The sequence below is a fragment of the Scyliorhinus canicula genome, chromosome 15 (assembly GCF_902713615.1).
Source record: "Scyliorhinus canicula chromosome 15, sScyCan1.1, whole genome shotgun sequence".
In the NCBI taxonomy this organism is placed as follows: Eukaryota; Metazoa; Chordata; class Chondrichthyes; order Carcharhiniformes; family Scyliorhinidae; genus Scyliorhinus; species Scyliorhinus canicula.
This window is the reverse complement of record NC_052160.1, coordinates 42,671,176-42,690,140: the sequence shown is the minus strand read 5'-3', so window position 1 is coordinate 42,690,140 and position 18,965 is coordinate 42,671,176. Positions and strand designations below refer to the sequence as shown.

The window sequence follows — 18,965 nt, the reverse complement described above, 5'->3', positions numbered from 1 at the left end:
ACCTGCAAGTCCGCGCTTTCTTGAAGACGCAGGTGGTGGAATTTCCGCTGCTGCCTTCCTGCAGGATACAGGACAGGGTGGTCTCGGGCATGTAGGTAGGAGACGGAAAGGTATCAGACATATACCAAGAGCTGCAGAAGGCGAAGGAGGCCTCAGCGGAGGAGCTGAAGGGCAAGTGGGAGGAGGAGCTTGGTGAGGAGCTGGATGAGGGCCTGTGGGCAGATGCCCTGGGCAGGGTTGATTCCTCCTCATCTTGTGCCAGGCTCAACTTGATTCAGTTTAAGGTGGTCCACCGGGCGCACATGACAGTGGCAAGAATGAGCAAGTTCTTTGGGGTGGAGGACAGGTGCGTGAGGTGTTCAGGGAGCCCAGTAAACCATGTCCATGTGTTTTGGGCATGCCCGGCGCTTAAAGAATTCTGGCGAGGTTTTGTAAAGGCTATGTCCAAGGCCTTGGACACTCGGGTAAAGCCGAGTCTGAGGATAGCGATATTTGGGGTATCAGAAGATCCGGGAGTGCAGGAGCTGAAAGAGGCCGGAGTCCTGGCCTTTGCCTCCTTGGTAGCCCGGAGACGGATCTTGTTAATGTGGAGGGATGCGAAACCCCCAAGTGTGAAGACTTGGGTTAGTGACATGGTTGGGTTTCTAAGTTGGGAGAGGATAAAGTTTGCCTTGAGAGGGTCCTTGCTGGGGTTCTCCAGGCGGTGGCAATCGTTCCTTGACTTTCTCGCGGAACGTTAAGTGAGGAAGGGGGGGAACTGTATGGGTTGTGGATAGATTTCCCTTGTCATTTGTAGTTATCCCACCTTGTTTTGTTAAGTTGTTAATTTTTTTCCCCTTCTTTTGGTAGTGGTTTTGTAAAAATTCTGTAAAATCATGAATAAAATCAAGTTAAAAAAACACATTTTTTAAAAAAGTAGACAAACTTTGAGATTCCAAGATACAGAGAACAAAGCCACAAAACTACTTTGAACAAACAAACCAATCTTTACTATACAAGGTCAGAAAGGTAAAACAATCTACAATATATATCTTATACTCTAATATTCAGGAGTAATATGAGGCACATGTGAATTAACAGGAAAACTGCAGTCAAACTCACCACACTGCATAATAAATAACAGATGCGACCAAGACAGGTTCTATGGATTTCTCAGTAACCCATCCATACATCAGTAAACAGCAAGTCAAACAATCTCGTGCGATAGACCCCAGTCTTCACCTTTGAATATCGAGCCTTGAAATTCTCTCCAAAAGTCACTCCAGCTCAGACAGCCTCAACAACTGCCCACCTCACAGGATTTCAACCTCACTTACTGTGAGCCTCTGTTGCCCTGGATTCCTTAATCTGCACTCAAGCATTAAATCATGAGCACAATTTCAGCTCTTCAACCACACCAAACAGAATACTGCGGCTCCATAGGGATACCTTTTCCTCAACAGCTCTCTGCCGGAATCATCAACCTGATGCTGCCTCCTTCAAATCACTATGACTTCTCCTGAGCCCTCATGAAGTCTACCAACCGTAGCCCTATTTGGGCTTGGAGCTCTTTCACAGGGAACACTCCCTGTCCCGTTTGCGACCTCGCCCTGTCCCCTGTCTGGGACTCTTTGCCCTCTTCTGGAGCACATGACATGGTTCTTCACACATTTTTTTGCGCGGGTACACTGGCCCATCCTTGACCCGAAGAACCCAAAATGCTGAATTACCCCTGCACAATCCATTTCCAGTCCATGCATGCATGGATTGTTGGGACTTGGCGTTCCCAGCCCACGCACTCCAACGAGCCAAGTCTGACTTTTGAAACACACCGCAACAGGACCAATAGTGGTGTAAGGAATATAAAGAAATCTTAGAATTCACTATGATTTTACAATTAAGCAGAAAATAGAACACAAAAAAGGATTTTGAAGAAGAACAGGGAAATGAAATTCAAGGATATGGTTCCTGTGGGACAGTCAGGTAAAGTGTCAAATGGTGCCCTTCTGTACCAAAATGTTTATTGTTCTATCCACAAACCCACACTTTAAAATCATCTTAGAAGTGATTTTTTTTGTGAAGATGCAGGAAAGCTTCCCTTTTTACCTTACTTATAGGTGAACAGCACAGGTTAGAAATTCCAACTGAAACAGATCACAAATCTGCGAAACACTGGGTGGGGACAGTTAAATGTGCATGACTTTTTCAATGATGACCAAATGGCAGCCTATTACTCATGTTATCACAGATAGCACCCTCACCTGAGAAGTCTAAAATCACTGGCATCATTTTCAAAAATAGGAGAGAGGTAGTCCTTTACGAAATTGTCTGCTGCAGTATCTGAATAAGTACAGAACAGAATCCTGAGACAGGAAGAAACACAAATATGAGTCAGTTATAAAAACAAAATCATGACACATTGTACCTTACGTTCTATGATGTAATTTTTGTGTTCGCCCATCTCTAGCTCTCTCCTCTTTCCCCCAACGCCACACATAACTGATCTCCAATATCTGGAACTCCCCGAGTCAGAAAGGCTCAGCTCCAGTGGTTTAGTCAGTAAACATGTCGCATGGTGTGGCACTGAGCTACATAGACCAGAAGCATCAATTCTTGGCCTTGCTTCAATTAGCATATCTCAACTGGAATGCGAGGAAGGCTGTAACTAACTTCACCATCTCATGGATGGAAAGGAAGAGGAAGGAGAAATCACACTTACACCATACCATCAATTCCCACTCGCCCTCCTACATGCCGGAAGGGTACATGCAGACTTTTATACAATCTTGGTCAGATAACAGTCAACTCTAGCATAGCCAATGCAATCTCATATTTGGAGTAAGTACTTGGGGTAAGATTCAAAAAACAATTATTTACCATATGCCTTCAAGAATCACTGTATGAAGTGGCCAAGAAGTGAAAACTGGAGAAAATAATTGCGCTGAACGGTAAAACAAAACTTGAAAATACCTTGCTTATCCATTCATTAGGGAACTGGTACAACCCCAAAACATTTGTTGTGGAGTAGATTATACAAAATAATCTCATGAGATCCAGGTACAAAATGATCATTTATTAGCCAATACATTGGAAAAGCACAACCTCAGAGAAGATATCTGGAGTGGACTCTGCCCGGTCAAGAAATCAAGCAACACTTATACACAATAGGTTAGGCACGGCGCTATTCACATTTGAACACTGTCTGATTCAGACTTTCACATTAAACAAGTTGCAGGTGTTCATAAGGCAGAATAAGTATTTTTTGCACTCATTCTTTGATGGCTCTTCTCTAATATCTTTCCTTGTTAACAGGCCATTCACTATTAGCTGTGTCTGCTACTTTTGATCGTAGAAAACAAGCTGAAGACTGTAAAAAACAAGTAACTGGGAAACAAGTTACTGATATGGCCTTGTAGGTGTCTGTGCCTTTTGTCACATCAGCATAGTGCTGGGTAATGTCTTTACCCGGAGTGTGAAATTTTCCTTAACCTTTCTAAAACACTACAGAAGTTCAAAGAAACTTCCTTAACAGACTATAATTATTGTCTGCCCTAACAAATCATTGTAATTAAACTGTATTAATTAGTTCCCCTCTTACAAATTCAACATATGCCTTACAAATTCAACAGGCATAAACAAATTCAAAAGGCATAAGCAGTGCCTATCTGCGCACTCATGCAGCAAAGCCTGGAGAATTTTACAATATTTTCAGGTCTATCCATTAACTTCACTCTACCTTTTGTCAGGGTCTTGCACCAATTGTTTGACTGCTTGTGCCAAAGTGAAAGTTTTTCCAGTGCCACACGGCCCAGTCAGAAGAATCAGTGGGAGACTAAACGACATGGGAGCTATAATGGCACCAGCTGCTTTCCTCTGTTTGAAGTTCAGTCTTGGATCTAAGTGCTTTTCCCAGTCCCTGAGAGACAAAAAGGAAATCATGATTTTCAAAGTTCAGTGTACATTTGCTTCATTTCTACACCATAACCTTATTATTCCAACACTACGGAAAAGGAAAAAAATCTTTAACACAAAAGAAAATTTTCTAAACATTCTTCAATAACAATGTGCGTCTTTAACATAGAAAGACATCTCCACAAACTTCATAAGAGTTTAAGGTCAAAAATAAAAGTCACTTCATAAGGTTTCAACACACGGTTCACACCACACCATCTCATTTCAGCAATAATTTCAAAACCCATTCAAGCTGAAAAAATGCAACATGATTATGTTCTAAATTCTGCTCTACAAATCCATGCTGAACTTGCACCTTTGAGAAAAGCTTGTTTGATCTTGCAAAACTAACAGAAGCCATAAGCAGGTTGCTAATACTTTACACTATCAGCACAGAGGACAGATATCAGCTGACCGTCAACAATTTTGAGACAGAGGTAAGAGTAAAATCGCCAACAGATGAGATCAAACCCCCAAGTGAATTTCATTACTATGATTTGATAATTAGGATAAGAGAGCATCCACAAATGAGTTATTTTTCTAACACGCCTAAGTTTCTCAACTATAAACAAGCACATTGCAAGGCTCTCCACAATCTACTGCAGCAAAGGATAACAAGCAGACTGATACGGAGAAACTTTCTGTCCGAATTTTGGTTCGCCCTGATTACCAAAGCAGACATTTTCTGCTTTGGTAATTAGGGCTTTTTCAAGAACCCAATAATGTTGATTCAAGCTTCAGAGTATCGTATTGTTGTTTGGGGGGGAACGGGGGGACGGACAGCAGAAGAGGGGTAACGCCAAAGTTGTGCCCCCCCCCCCCCGCTCCCCAAGCCCCAGAAAACACACCAAAAGTATTCCATACCTGTCTGGCAAGTCAAGCATCAGAAGAGAAGAAATGTCTGGGGAGACCAAGCTGCAGTCTTTAAGATTATCCAAAGCTAGGTGCATCTCACAGAGAGGCAAACGGTTCAACTGAAACTGAAGCTCCACCTGTTGGATGAACCAAAAGATAACGAAGAAATTCAAAAACATTAAAGAAACATAATGGACATTGAAAACCCCATACAACCAACATGAGTTTTGTTCAGTAGCGGACAATTCCACAGTGATCAAAGTGAGCAGAAAAACCCTCAGTTTCTACTTTTATTTTTCAATGAACAAGTAAACTGGCCAATATTACAGTGACTCACCATGGCACTGTTCTTAGCTTTTATTTGCTGCTCACATTTCTTTTCTTATGGCTGATATATTTGTAGAGGGCTGATGTAGTGTGGAGCAACGATTGTAATTTTACATTCTAGTTGGTTAAGCAACGTAAATATGACACGAGTAGCAAAGTGAGTCGCTTTTACATTTGTAAATCAGGCACTCGGCCAATATTTTCGATGATTTGTCCTTGGTGACTACAAATGCACACTAAGAGTTTCTAATTTTCCATTTTTGCATGAAATATCCATATCTGTTATGGTACGACTTGATGCTGCTTCGAGCTAACCATGAGCTTCAAAAAGGTTAATGCTAACCTCTTGTACCAGGAGGTTATTTGGGACTTCTTGTGAACGCCATGCACTTTCAAGTTCCATCAGGGTTGAAGTTATATTGTTGACGATTAAGCTTGTGGGTCCAAAAGGACTTGTGTGACTTCAGGTGTTGTTAAGGGACAATTTTGAGATCCTGGTGGATGAGGAAGACATGCATTTTCCTCAATTTGCTATACTTTGCAGAGGGTTACAGTGAATGGACATGAGAGTGTTGTGCATCGGGCAGCTACAGTGTTGGGGTGGTTTTGCAATACTACACTCACTTTACTTTCAATGGAATACTAAAAGCAAAGTTTAGCTACTTCTGGTTCATACTTGTAAATCACACTCACAATGCAAGATGCCCATTGAGAACACAGTCAACACCATCTATGGAGCGAAATGCTGCACTGTAATTTGTTATTTTGACAGAATAAAACCCTATTTTGCATGTCAAAGACCCAAAGCAGCAGGATCTAATTTTATCTATGTGAAGTAGACAATGACAGATATCCAAACCATTGATTTTGTGTTAGGTAATGCAGCAATCAATGTGGCAGATACTGCTTAGCTTTTGGTGAAAAACACAAAACTTTACACTTCGGATTATCAATGAATTATAGCAAATGCTCCAGAAATGGTGAGGGAAATAATAGAATACTGAGCACATTAGAAAACAATATCAAATACCAACGTCTATTAAATTTTACAGAATGCCGAAGAGACTTTTTATTAAAAGCCTGTTGTGGTATTAACTTTATATTTGCTGCCGTATTCTGCTAAATGGGTTGAGGGGGAGGCAAGCATTCCTTCAGAGATCTTGAGTTTTCTCATTTACAGATTGAGTTCCTCAATCAAAGTTTGCCTCTGGCTTCTAAGCAATGATCTAAGAAAGTGGGAAGAAATTTCTGTTAAAATGCATTATCTCAAAGCTTTAAACATACAAATTTCACCCAAACTTGCCTCTATGTCTCTCTCCGGTCGAAGTTTCAGATCTTCACAGCATTCTTTGGAGAGCCTCAGCAACATACATTCCCTGGATCTATCTTCTACGAGTGCTTCATACACTTTTTCCTTATTTCCCTGATTCGATCCAAGACCCTTTTTTTTGCTGAGGGGCATCAGCAGAACACTGGTGACTTTTTCCATTGCCAGTCTCCCAGCAGCAGTGTCTTTGGTTATCACGGTATCACTCAACAAAACACAAGCAAACAGTTGACCATTCTGAACATGCCGAGCAGCACCATGATTCCCAGGAACCGCATAGGATGTCGTTATGTGCAAATTTGTTTTGACATTAAACCTAGTACAAAAAGAAACAAACTTTAATCAAAGAACAACGATTTTTAAAAATAATTTAAAATTTGCCAACAAAATATCGCCTCCCATTTTGCACCCATCACTCTGTAAAATTGATTACTTGTAATTTATATTTCATGTTTTTCAAAATATCTGGTGTTGCTACCCAACAAGAGCAATTGGCAGCCCAATTTGACATTTTCACCTTTGAATTATTAATCTAAGTTTCCGAAGCTGAACATCTTTCCTCACCATGCGGTCTGATGCGGTCTCACAGAGCCAGGAACCCGGGTTCAATTCCAGCCTTGGATGACTATGTGGTGTTTGCATTTTCTACCCAGTTTCCTCTCAAAGATGTGCAGGCTAGATTGATTGGACATGCTAAATTGCTCCTTAGTGTCCAAATATGTGCAGGTTAGGTGGGATAATGGGGTGGATGAATGGGCCTAGGCAAAGTGTTCTTTCAGAATGTAGGTGAAGGCTCGATGAGCCAAACGGCCTCTTTCTGCACTGTAGGGATTCTGTTCTATCCTACCCCTCCAAGAGGTTCTACAAAATAATGGGTGAAAAGCATACACAAAGTAGAAGTCTAAGTGCCACAGAAAACAGCACCAAAGTTCAAAGGTTTAGAGCCATTTGAGGCAATTGAAAGTCTTTATTTGAATAGTTTTTCTTTTTTCTCCTCCTCTGCTCAAGATCCTTATTCTTACATGTTCCATGTATACTTTCCAATAACTTTCACAGAAACCATTCTTCATTAATGTGTGCAACGGTGTCCAGCTACTTGATAATGGGACTACCACAGGCAAACCTCATCTTATCCTCACCTCAGAGAGCTGCACATGTGAACTTTCCAGGTGATGGAATCTATGCTTTCAAAGTTTGTGTTTGATGGCAGACCTTTACTGAAAACAGAAACTGACAAGGGAAACAGAAAAGGGAAACTAAAAAGTAAAGTGATCCTCCTAGTTTCTAAAGAAAGGAAACTTAAAACCGCGATTGGAAACCAAAACTTCAAAGGAAACTGGATAGTTTGAAATATATAATATGACACAGCTCAATCCAAGCTCAGTAGTCAAAATTGATGAGTTCAGTCGGTGCAGTATAAGCAAGTTAAAGGTGACAGCAGCCAGGTCTAGAAGCTGAGAGTAAGCAAAGTAGTTGCTGCAACAGTTTTTGTTGCTTGAAGATAACTTTGCTGGATCTATGCCATCAGATTGGAGCAAGTTCTGCAGACAGGTGCCAGTTTTGGTGAAAAGCGGACCAATGGAAAGTAGGTTGGCTGAGGATTAGGCTGGCTGCTAGAAGAGAGGAGCTGAAATGAGGAAGACAGAGTTGCAAAGGACTTTGTGACTGAATTTGATGACCCTTATGCTGAAGGGACTGCTGAGCTCATTCATATTATCTGTCATAGTTGTATCTGCTATTCAATGTGTCAGTTGTGGTTCAGAATTAGCTGCTATTTGCCTGTTGAATTATGTTTAACTAATGTTGACCTGGAGTGTTAAGAGTAGAGATGGTTAGCTAAGATAGTATTTAGTGTTCGCTCTGGAGTCATAGATGTTTACAGCATGGAAATAGGCCCTTTGGCCCAGCTCGTCCATACCACCTAGTTTCTATCACTAAGCTAGTCCCACTTGCCCGCATTTGTCCCATATCTCTCTATACCCACCCTGCCCATGTAACTGTCTAAACACTCTGTTTGATTTTTGTTTTGTAAAAATTCTTCTTGTTTAAACCATGCAATATTTGGCTTCATTATTTCAGTAAGTAACTGGGATTTCAGATTTTGTCCTTTTTTTTCTCAAATTGAGATCAAAACACAGCCTATATTCCAAGTTAACCATCGAGGCTAGGAATCCTGGCCCAATACATCCTTGCTTTAATGTTCCCTACTAAGTGGAAATTTCGCAACTCTTTTCCTCTTTTAAAAAAAAAGCAAATGGACACCAAGCAATTTTCGAAACTGAATTCAAAATCTATACATTTTGACACATTTTGTTCTCGTTTTAAATTCAGCTGGATGCTGGCTCAGGCAGTATACCCCGTGTGTAGCTGAGTTAATCGGTTAATAGTGTTCTGGGCATGCACAAATACAGCAGAAATCAGCGTGGTCAATGGTCAAGTCACTATAATTAACATTAACATGCACATCTGAGGCCAAGGAGATGAAAAGGCAGCAGCCAATATTGCTACCCAGTTTCATCTAATGCCAGTGTTCATGTGTGGACAGCTCTGCATGATCAAATAGCTAAACAATACACAGGTTCACACTGAAGTTGTCAGCATAGGGTTGAGGCACTGTGTCCAAGCAGAGAAAATTGTCCATAGAAAATTCCTCATGTGCATGGTTCATGCACATGAACTGGTACATTCTCACTGTCTCAGCAGTAGCTAAGCCTCCAGCTGTCCCCAAAAATGCAGTTGTGAAAAGCCCTTACTTGCTTATATCTTTATTTTGAGCATTTTCCTCAATGTAGAGAAGATCGTGGAAGCGAGAATGATAATTGTGTCTGTTTAAGACTTTGTCCAGAACTGACCGGGTGAATAATTGGTCAGCAGCAGCAGGAATTTGATAGGTCACCAATAGTGTCAGATCAAGATCAGACTGTTCTGGAGGTCGAAAATCAACCACTTGCTTACACGTTGAATCCCAGCGCTGTGATGTTGTTAGAGATTGCTGCTGACGCTGTATCAATGCTTCCGTACCTGTCAAAAAGAAAATTATTTAAGTAAACCAAATAGTTTCAACCCTCTATCCAATTAAGGAACAGAAGGTCAATGTTTCCTTTTTTTTTTATTATTTCCTGTAATGTGGGCATCGCTAGAAAGGCCAGCATTTGTTGCCCATCCCCAATTACTCTTAAACTGAATGACTCGCCAGGTTATTTCAGAGAACAGTTAAGAATTAAGCACATTGCTGGGGCCTGGAGTCACATGTAGAGCAGACTTGGTAAGGAGGGAGATTTCCTTCCCTAAAGGGCATTAGTGAACCAGACGGGCTCTTAAGACAATCAGTTGTCATGGTCACCATTACCGAGACTAGCTTTAAATTCAAGATTTATTAATTGAGTTTAAATTCCATCGGCTGTCGTGATTTCATTTGAACCCATGGCCCCAGAGCATTCGCCTGGGCCTCTGGATTGCTAGTCCAGTGACATTACAACCATGCCACCATCTTACTCTTTGCAAAATAATACATTTCTCCCTCATCACTAGCTATGAGAAACTGCAAAAGAGATTTCAAGTAAAACCAGGGGGAAAAAACCACCAAAGAACGAGGTCATCAATCAATCCATCTTGCTCCATCAGCCATTGGTGACAGACCCTTTAGCTATGTTTGCTCAATTTGAAATTCATCCCTCTAAACATGCTCCACCTATCTCATCATCTTTTTTTTTAATGTATTTTATTACAAACATGTATCAAAACCGTTTACAGCGAATAAACACCCCGGAAACATGCTTCCCAATAATCAACTATACAGTCTGTACAAATTATTCCCTTTTTGCAACGACCAGCCCTTCAAACACGGTCACAAACATCCCCCTCCCCCACACACTGAAGAGCCCCTTAACTGATACTTTATCTTCTCTAAAGTGCAGGAAGTCATTACTCCCGGTGGCGATGGTGACCGCCACGCCATCAAAATTTGTCGCCGCACAATCAGAGAGGCGAAAGCCAAGACATTGGGTTACCTCCTCTCCAGCTTCTCTGAAACCCCAAATATTGCCACCAAAGGATCCGGGTCCACCTCCTCCTCCACTATCCTGGCTAAGACCGCGAACACTTCCGCCAGAATCTTCCCAATTTTCCGCAACCCCAAAACATGCGCGCGTAATTTGCTGGCTCCTGCCCACACCTCTCACACTCATCTGCTACCTCCTGAAAGAGCCCACTCATTCTCGCCCGAGTCATATGCACCCTGTGAACCACCTTAAACTGTATCAGGCTCATGCTTGCATAAGAGGCGGTCCCGTTTACCCTACACTCCATACTCCCCAATTGATCTCCCCTCCCAACTCAGCTTCCCATTTCTCCTTGATCTTCACCACCCGCTCACGTCCCTGCTCCCCCAGCCACTTGTATATATCCCCAATTCTTCCCTCCCCTTCCACATCCGGGAGCAACAGTCGCTCCAGCAGGTTGTATCCCGGCAACATAGAAATGCCCCTCCAGACCTTTCGCGCAAAGTCCCTAACCTGCAGATACCTGAACTCACTACCCCTCGGCAGCTCTACCCGCTCCCTTAGCTTCTCCAGACTGTCGAACCCTTGCTCCAAATACAGATCCCTCATCTTGACCAGCCCCACTACCGTCCACCTCCTGTATACACTATCCATCCCTCACCCCCGGCTGAAAACCATGATTCTCGCATAGCAGCGTGAGCAACGACATTCCTTCCACCCTAAAATGCCTCCCCAACTGATTCCATGCCTTCACTGTGGACTGCATCACCGGGCTCCCTGTATACCTACTCGCAGCCATTGGCAACGCTGCCGTCACCACAGCCTTCAAATTAGACCTCTTACAAGATTCCTCCTCTATCCTAACCCACTCTACCCCTTCTCCTACCCACCACCGCCGCACCTTGTCCACATTCGCCACACAATAATAATGAAGCACGTTCGGCAACGCCAACCTCCCCTGCTGCCTCTGCCCCTGTAGCAGGGTCCTCCCCACCCTCGGCACCTTCCCCGCGCACACGAAGTCAGAAATGATCGTGTCCACTTTCCAAAAAAAAAGGCCTTTGGTATAAACATCGGAAGAGCTTGAAAGATAAACAAGAACCTGGGCAGAATATTAATTTTCACCACTTGGACCATCCCCGCCAACGTTCAGTGCAGTGTATCCCACCTCTTAAGATCCTCCTTAGCCTCCTCCAACAGCTTTGTTAAGTTCCACTTATGGAGCCCCGTACCTACCCTCGCTTCCTGAATCTCCAAATATCTAAACCTATGCCCTGCTACTGTAAATGGCATCCCTCCAAAATTAGCCTGCTATGCCAGCTCATTCACCAGAAATACCTCATTTTCCCTACATTCAGTTTGTACCCAGAGAACCCTACAAACCTCCCCAGCAGGCCCAAATCCTTCCCATACTCTCCAACGGATCCGAAACATACAGCAAGAGGTCATCGGCATAGAGCGACACCCGATGCTCCCTCTGTCCCCTCATAATCCCCCTCCACTCTGCCGATCCCCTTAGAGCCATCGCCAATGGCTTTATGGCCAGCGCAAACAGCAGCGGCGATAGCGGGCACCCCTGCCTCGTACCCCTGTGTAAGTCAAAGCTTTATGAGCTCATATCATTCGTCCTCACCCTCGCCCTTGATGCCACATACAGCAACCGTACCCATGCCACATTTCTCGGCCCATACCCAAACTTTCCCAAAATCTCGAACAAATACCGCCACTCCACCCGATCAAATGCCTTCTCCACGTCCATGGACACCACCACCTCCAGTACCAGAGCACCCAACGGATTCATCACAAAATTCAACAGCCGTCTTATATTTCTCGCGAGCTGCCTGCCCTTCACAAAGCATGCTTGATCTTCTGCCACCACTCCCAGGACACTGTCCTCCATCCTCCCCGCCAACAACTTAGCCAATATTTCACATCCGCGTTCAATAGTGATATGAGCCTATATGGCCCACATTCCACCAGGTCCTTCCCCTTTTCCGGTATTAGTGTGATTATTGCCTGCGACATCGTCTCCGGCAATTCCCCCTTCTCCAGTGCTTCATTAAACGCCCCCAACAGATATGGTGCCAGGTCCGTCGCAAATTCCTTATAAAATTCCGCCAGGTACCCATCCGGCCCAGGGGCCTTCTCCGACTTCATGTCCCTCATACTCTCCAGCACCTCCCTCAGCCCCAAGGGCTCCTCCAACGCCTGCCTCTTTGCTTCCTCCACCGAGGGAAATTCCAGCTTGTCCAGAAATCGCCCCATGTACCCTTGTTCTCCTCCCGGGTTTGCCTCAAAGTCCCTGGTGCACTCCCTAAATGCCTCATTTATCTTCCATGGCTCTGACACCACATCCCCAGCCCCAGTCCGTATCTTCAATATTTCCCTGGCGCAGCCTGCCTCCGCAGCTGGTGCGCCAGCATGCGGCTCGCCTTCTCCCCATACACATATTGCACCCCCCCTTGCCCTACGCAGTTGCCCTACCGCCCTCCCTGTTGTCAGCCTGTCAAACCGCCCCTGCAACCTTTTCTGCCTCGCCATTTCCTCCACAGTGGGCACTCTTCAATACTCGCTGTCCACCTCCACTATCTTGCTCACAAGACGGTCATGTTCCTCCCTCCTTTCCTTATTCGTGCGAGCCTTAAACAAAATAATCTCCCCCCCGAACCACTGCCTTCAATGCCTCCCAAAAAATGGCCGCCGACACCTCCCCATTCTGGTTCAACTCCACATACTCCTTAATTGCCGCCCGCACCTGATAGCAAAACCTCCAAATACAACCCCAAGTCAAACCTGCACCCCGGCCTCTGCTTTTGTCCCGATCTCAACCAAATCTCCAGCCAGTAGGGTGCATGGTCCGAGATAACTATCCCCGCATACTCTGCCCCCTCCACCCCAATTGACGTGTGAAAATAAGGAATACTCCCTTCCCCCTGGATTCTGAAAGCACCACGGATCCACCATACCCATCCTCTCCATAAACCCTTCCTCTCCATAAACACCCCCAGCTCCGTTGCCATTCGTACCCTACCCATCGACCTGGGGCTCGACCTATCCACCCTTGGCTCGAGGACACAGTTAAAATCTCCTCCTATGATCAACTGGTGCGTGGCCAAATCCAGGATCACCGCCATCAATCCCCTCATAAACCCCACATTATCCCAATTTGGGACATACACATTTACCAACACCAGCGGTGCCCCTTCCAATACCCCACTCACAATCACAGATCCCTCACCTCCTTCACACTCACAAATCCCATTTGTTTGCTCATTAAAATTGTCACTCCCCTCGATTTCAACCTATCTCCCCATCTTATAAACTTTTTCCATTCCTCTCCCTTCAATCAAGCTTGCAGTCAACATCCCAAAACCTTGCACCATTGGTCATTGTCCATTTCTCCCTCCTTTTTCTAAAAAGGTAGCACGTGTTCTACACTAAAGACAATATATTAATGCAATTGTTGGATTGACACGGTTCTGGATCTAATGCACTATATAAAGCATTACTGATGCAAGCCAACATCTGATATTCCATGACACAGCATGTTGAAGCTCGCACTGAAACATTGTACCACTCCTTGCAATTCTAAACCTGGGGCACCACTTCAGCATCACAGAGTCATAGAATCATAGCACAGAAAAGGTCCTTTGGCCCATCACGTGTACACCAGTCAAACACAACCACCAAACCATTTCCCATTTTCCAGCACTTGTGTACATCTAAATACATAGCCTTGTGTACATCTAAATATTTTTTTTTTTTAAATAAGTTTAGAGTAACCCATTCCTGTTTTCCAATAAAGGGCAATTTAATGTGGCCAATCCACCTACCCTGCACATCTTTGGGTTGTGGGGGTGAAACCCACACAAACACGGGGAGAATGTGCAAACTCCACATGGACAGTGACCCAGGGCCGGGATCTGGTACCTTGGCACCGTGAGGCTGCAGTGCTAACCACTGTGCCACCGTGCTGCCCCATCGAAATACTTTTTAAATGTAATGCGTGTCTCTGCCTCCACCACCCTTTCAGGCTGCGAATTCTAAACTCTCACCACCCTCTTGGTTAAAAAATTTTTCTTCACATCCCCTCTAACCCTCCCGCCCCTTAACTTAAATCTATGCTCCTTGGTCATTGATCCATCCACCAAGGGGAAAAGTTTGTTCCTGTCTACTGTACCTATGCCCCTCATAATTTTATACATCTTAATCATGTCCCTCCTCAGTCTCCTCTGCTCCAAGAAAAAAAATCCAAGTCTATTCAATCTCTCTTCATAACTAAAACTCTCCAGTCTGGGCAACATCCTGGTAAATCTCCCCTGCACCCTTTCCGGTGCTATCACATCTCTCCTATATTGTGGATTCCAGAACGGCATAAAATACTCTAGCTGTGGCTTAACCAACGTTTTATGCAGTCCCAGCAGAACCTCCCTGCTCTTAACCTCTCTGCTATTAAAGGGAAGTATACCATATGCCTTCTTAACCAGTATATCCACCTGCTCTGCCACCTTAAGGGACATGTGCACGTACACACCAAAGGCCCCTCTAATCCTGGGTGCTTCCCAGGTCCTGCCGTTTATCATGTATTCCCTTGCCTTGTTTGTCCTGCCCAATTGCATCACCTCACACTCATCCGGATTGAATTCCATTTGCCCATTTGACCAGCCCATCTACATCCTCTGTAATCAAAGGCTATCCTTGCACTATTTACCACACTAGCAATTTTCATGTCATCAGCAAACTTACTGATCAACTCGCCTACATTCACATCTAAATCATTTGTATAAACCACCAACAGCAAGGGCTCCAACACGGATCCCTGCAGGATCCCCCTGGTCATAGCCTTCCAGTCAGAAAAGCACCCCTCAACCATCACTCGCTGCTTCTTACCACTCAGCCAATTTTGGATCCAATTTGCCAAATTCCCAGGAATTGCATGGGCTATCAATCTCCCATGTGGGACCTAATCATAAGCTTTGCAGAAGTCCAAGTAGACTATATCAAATGCATTTCCCTCATCTACACACCTGGTCACTTCTTTGAAAGATTCAATCAAGTTGGTCAGACATTTGACCTCCTCTTAACAAAACTATGCTTAATTATGATGAATTTGGTCGCTCAGAATTGCTTCCAATAGTTTCCCCACCACTGACATTAGACTGACTGTCTTGTAGTTTCTTGGTTTATCCCTTCCTCCCTTCTTGAATAATGGTACCACATTGGCTATCCTCCAGTCCTCCGGGACTTCTCCTGTGGCCAGAGAGGAATTAAAAATTGCCAGCGCCCCTGCTATTTCCTCCCTTGTCTCACTCATCAGCCTGGGATACATTTCATTTGGCCCTGGATATTTGTCTAATTTTAAGCCTACCAGACCACTCAGTACCTCCTCTCAGTCTATGTTAGTCTCTTTAAGTTTATTATAGTCCTTCTCCCCGATTTTTATGCCCACACTGTCCCTCTCACGCGTACACTGATACAAAGTACTCATTTAGAATCCTAGCTACATCCTCCGGCTCTACACACAAATTACCACTGTGATCCTTAACGGACCCTACTCTTTCCCTAGTTATCCCTTGACCCTTAATATACTTGTAAACAATTTTCCGTTATTTTACCTGCCAGTATTTCTTCATGTCCCATTTTGCTCTCCTCATTTCCTTTTTAAATTTCCTCTTGCACATTCTATACACCTCTCGGGCTTCTGCTGTTTTGAGCCCTCGATATCTGCCAGAAGCCTCCATTTTTTTCCTCATCCAATGCTGTATATCCCTTGATATCCAGGGTTCACTTGTTTGTTGCTCCCAACCTTTTTCTTGATTGAAACATGTTGGCCCTGTACTCTCCTTATTTCCTTCTTGAATGCGTCCTTCTGTCTGTTTACTGTTTTGTTACGTAAATCTCGCAGTCCACTCTGGCCAAATCACATCTAATCTTATTAAAATCGGCCTTTCCTCTATTTAGAACTTTGCTCTCAAGCCCATTGTTGTCCTTTTCCATTAGATTCAAAGCAATCTTGAATCTAATGGAGTTATGGCCACTGTTTGCAAAATGCTCCCCCACTGATACTTCAACCATATCCCCAGTTTCATTACTGAAAATTAAGTCTAGCTTGCAATTACCCAGGGCCGGCTCAAGGCACCGGCAACTCGGGCAGTTGCCCGGGGCGCCATGTGCTAGGGGGCGCCAGAGACTCGGGTCCCGCGCATGCGCAGTTGGGCCGGTGCCAACCAGCGCATGCGCGGTGGCCGCACTCCCCCAGGGTGGCCGCACTCCCCCAGGGCGGCCCCCCCCTCTGTCCGCCCCCCCGCTCGGTCCGCTCCCCCCCCCGCCTCGGGTCCGTCCCCCCGCCCCCCCCCCTCGGGTCCGTCCCCCCACCCCCCCCTCGGGTCCGCCCCCCCCCCCTCGGGTCCGCCCCCCCTCGCCCCCCCCCACTCGGTCCGCTCCCCCCCTCGGTCTGTTCCCCCCCCCTCGGGTCCGCTCCCCCCCTCGGATCCCCCCTCTCGGCCCCGCCCCCTCTCGGCCCCGCCCCCTCTCAGCCCCGTCCCCCCTCTTGGCCCCGCCCCCTCTCAGGCCCCCCCTCTCGGCCCCGCCACCCCCTCTCGGCCCCCCCCCTCTCGGCCCCGCCCTCCCTCTCGGCCCCCCCCCCCCCCCAAGGGCGCCGAAGTTCAACTTGCCCGGGGCGCCAGCAACCCTAGGGCCGGCGCTGCAATTACCCCCTTATAACTCACTACTTAAACTACGTTTTCACCAACTCCAAAAGCACTCTCAGTTCAGCCAAGTGTAGACTTCTTGGGCGAAATTCTCCCAAAACGGGAGAAATCGTAAAACTGCCGTAAAACCCGGGCGGGTTTTACGGCAGCGCGCCCCTTCCCGACGGGGGACCGATTCTGGTCCCCCGTCGGGGCTAGCAGCCCGACGTCGGAGGCTCCGACAAGTCGGGCTTAACGAAAATCGTTAAGCCCGCTTGCCGGAGTTAGCGCCGGCTGACGCGTCATATGACGTCAGCCGCGCATGCGCAGGTGGGAAGACTCCACCCGCGCATGCGCGGGTGACGTCATCGCGTTTTTGCGCGAAACCCGCGCATGCGCGGGCCGGGTTGCCCCTCAGCCGCCCCGCGTATTGATACTGCGGGGCGGCGGAAGGACAAATAGTGCGCGGGCATCGGGCCCGCTGCCCGCGATCGGTGCCCACCGATCGCGGGCCCATGGCACCCTTGGCACGGCCGTGGTACTGCCGTGCCAATCGGTGCCATGGTTATTTTTTGCGAGTTTGTCACGACGTTTTTACGAACGGCAGGACCAGGTGTGTTTGCCGTTCGTAAAAAGGTCGTAAAGGGCTGGGACTTCGGCCCTTCTAACAGCTGAGAATCGCTGCCGGCTGTAAAAAAACGGCGGCAGCGATTCTTGTCGGGATTTCGGCGGGGGGGGGGGGAGAATAGCGGGAGGGCGTCAAAAAAGTCGGGAAGGCCCTCCCCCTATTCTCCCACCCGTCGTGGGGGGGGGGAGAATTTCGCCCCTTTTTTTTCCCAATTAAGGGACAATTTAGCTTGGCCAATCCACCTTCCCTGTATATCTTTAGGTTGTGGGGATGAGACCCACACAGACATGGGGAAATGTGCAAACTCCACACGGACAGTGACCCGGGGCCAGGATCGAACCCGGGTCCTCGGCGCCTGAGGCAACAGTGCTAACCACTGCACCACCGTGCCACCCTTCCAGTGCAGACTTGAATACTGAATTTAACAGAACTTCTAAGACATAATTTCATGGTGTTGAAATCAAGACTAATCCCACCATCATTTACTCAGATTCATTCTGTCCCAGAAACTCAGAACTGTGAAAGTCTTAACTCTTTTGTTTTTTCCTCCTTTTCCACCCAACAGGCTTTTAAAGAACAAGCTATGCATCACTGCTTGCCAATTTATCTTTTTCCAATCTTGATTGTGCCTGCAGTAAGTGTCATGGCCTTCACCTTAGTTTAACAAACACAAACTGTGAAAAAAAAACAAATACCTTTATCTGACAGTGCAGACACAGTAACTGTCTGCATCAGCACTGGCTCTGTTCCAAAATCAAAAAATATGGTTTGCTGAAAATTTCCAAAGACTTCAGAGGAAAATTTGACTGCAATTTGGTAAACACGCTCCTCAATCCTGTTCTGTCCGCTTGAGCTTCGACTCCACTCTTGACATTTGGATAATATAGAATACGGATGAAGACTGTGAGAGTCACCAGCAGCAATGGAAACAATGTGGAAGCATGGTGTGTAGGCATTGGTCAGAAATGCTACATGATGGAGTAACCGTGGAGGCTGTTGGAAAACAAAAAAGGACTTCAATACAATAACTTTGCACAGAATAAAAAGAGTCATATAACATCTATAGAAACTCTCAACATCAAAGCTATTCTTGAAAATCAGGTACAAACTTTTCCAAACTCTTTTATCTAGTTCTAATGCTTTGAACAATAAATGCACTGACATGGAAAATGACTGATGAAACTGACAAAATTCATTTGTAATCTATT

At 45.6% G+C, this 18,965-nt stretch overlaps 1 protein-coding gene across 11 annotated transcripts in view; it reads right to left on the bottom strand.

Moving 5' to 3' along the window:
- LOC119978927 (probable helicase with zinc finger domain) overlaps nt 1–18,965 on the bottom strand; it is a 607,351-nt gene that overhangs the window by 502,091 nt on the left and 86,295 nt on the right. For all 11 annotated transcript variants that reach the window (XM_038820871.1, XM_038820872.1, XM_038820862.1 and 8 more), the window contains 6 exons: nt 18,453–18,750; nt 9,193–9,460; nt 6,416–6,755; nt 4,795–4,922; nt 3,716–3,895; nt 2,241–2,342 (listed from right to left, as the gene is read on the bottom strand). In XM_038820871.1, coding sequence (XP_038676799.1) covers nt 2,241–2,342; nt 3,716–3,895; nt 4,795–4,922; nt 6,416–6,755; nt 9,193–9,460; nt 18,453–18,750 — 1,316 coding nt within the window. The remainder of the gene's footprint in view (nt 1–2,240; nt 2,343–3,715; nt 3,896–4,794; nt 4,923–6,415; nt 6,756–9,192; nt 9,461–18,452; nt 18,751–18,965) is intronic.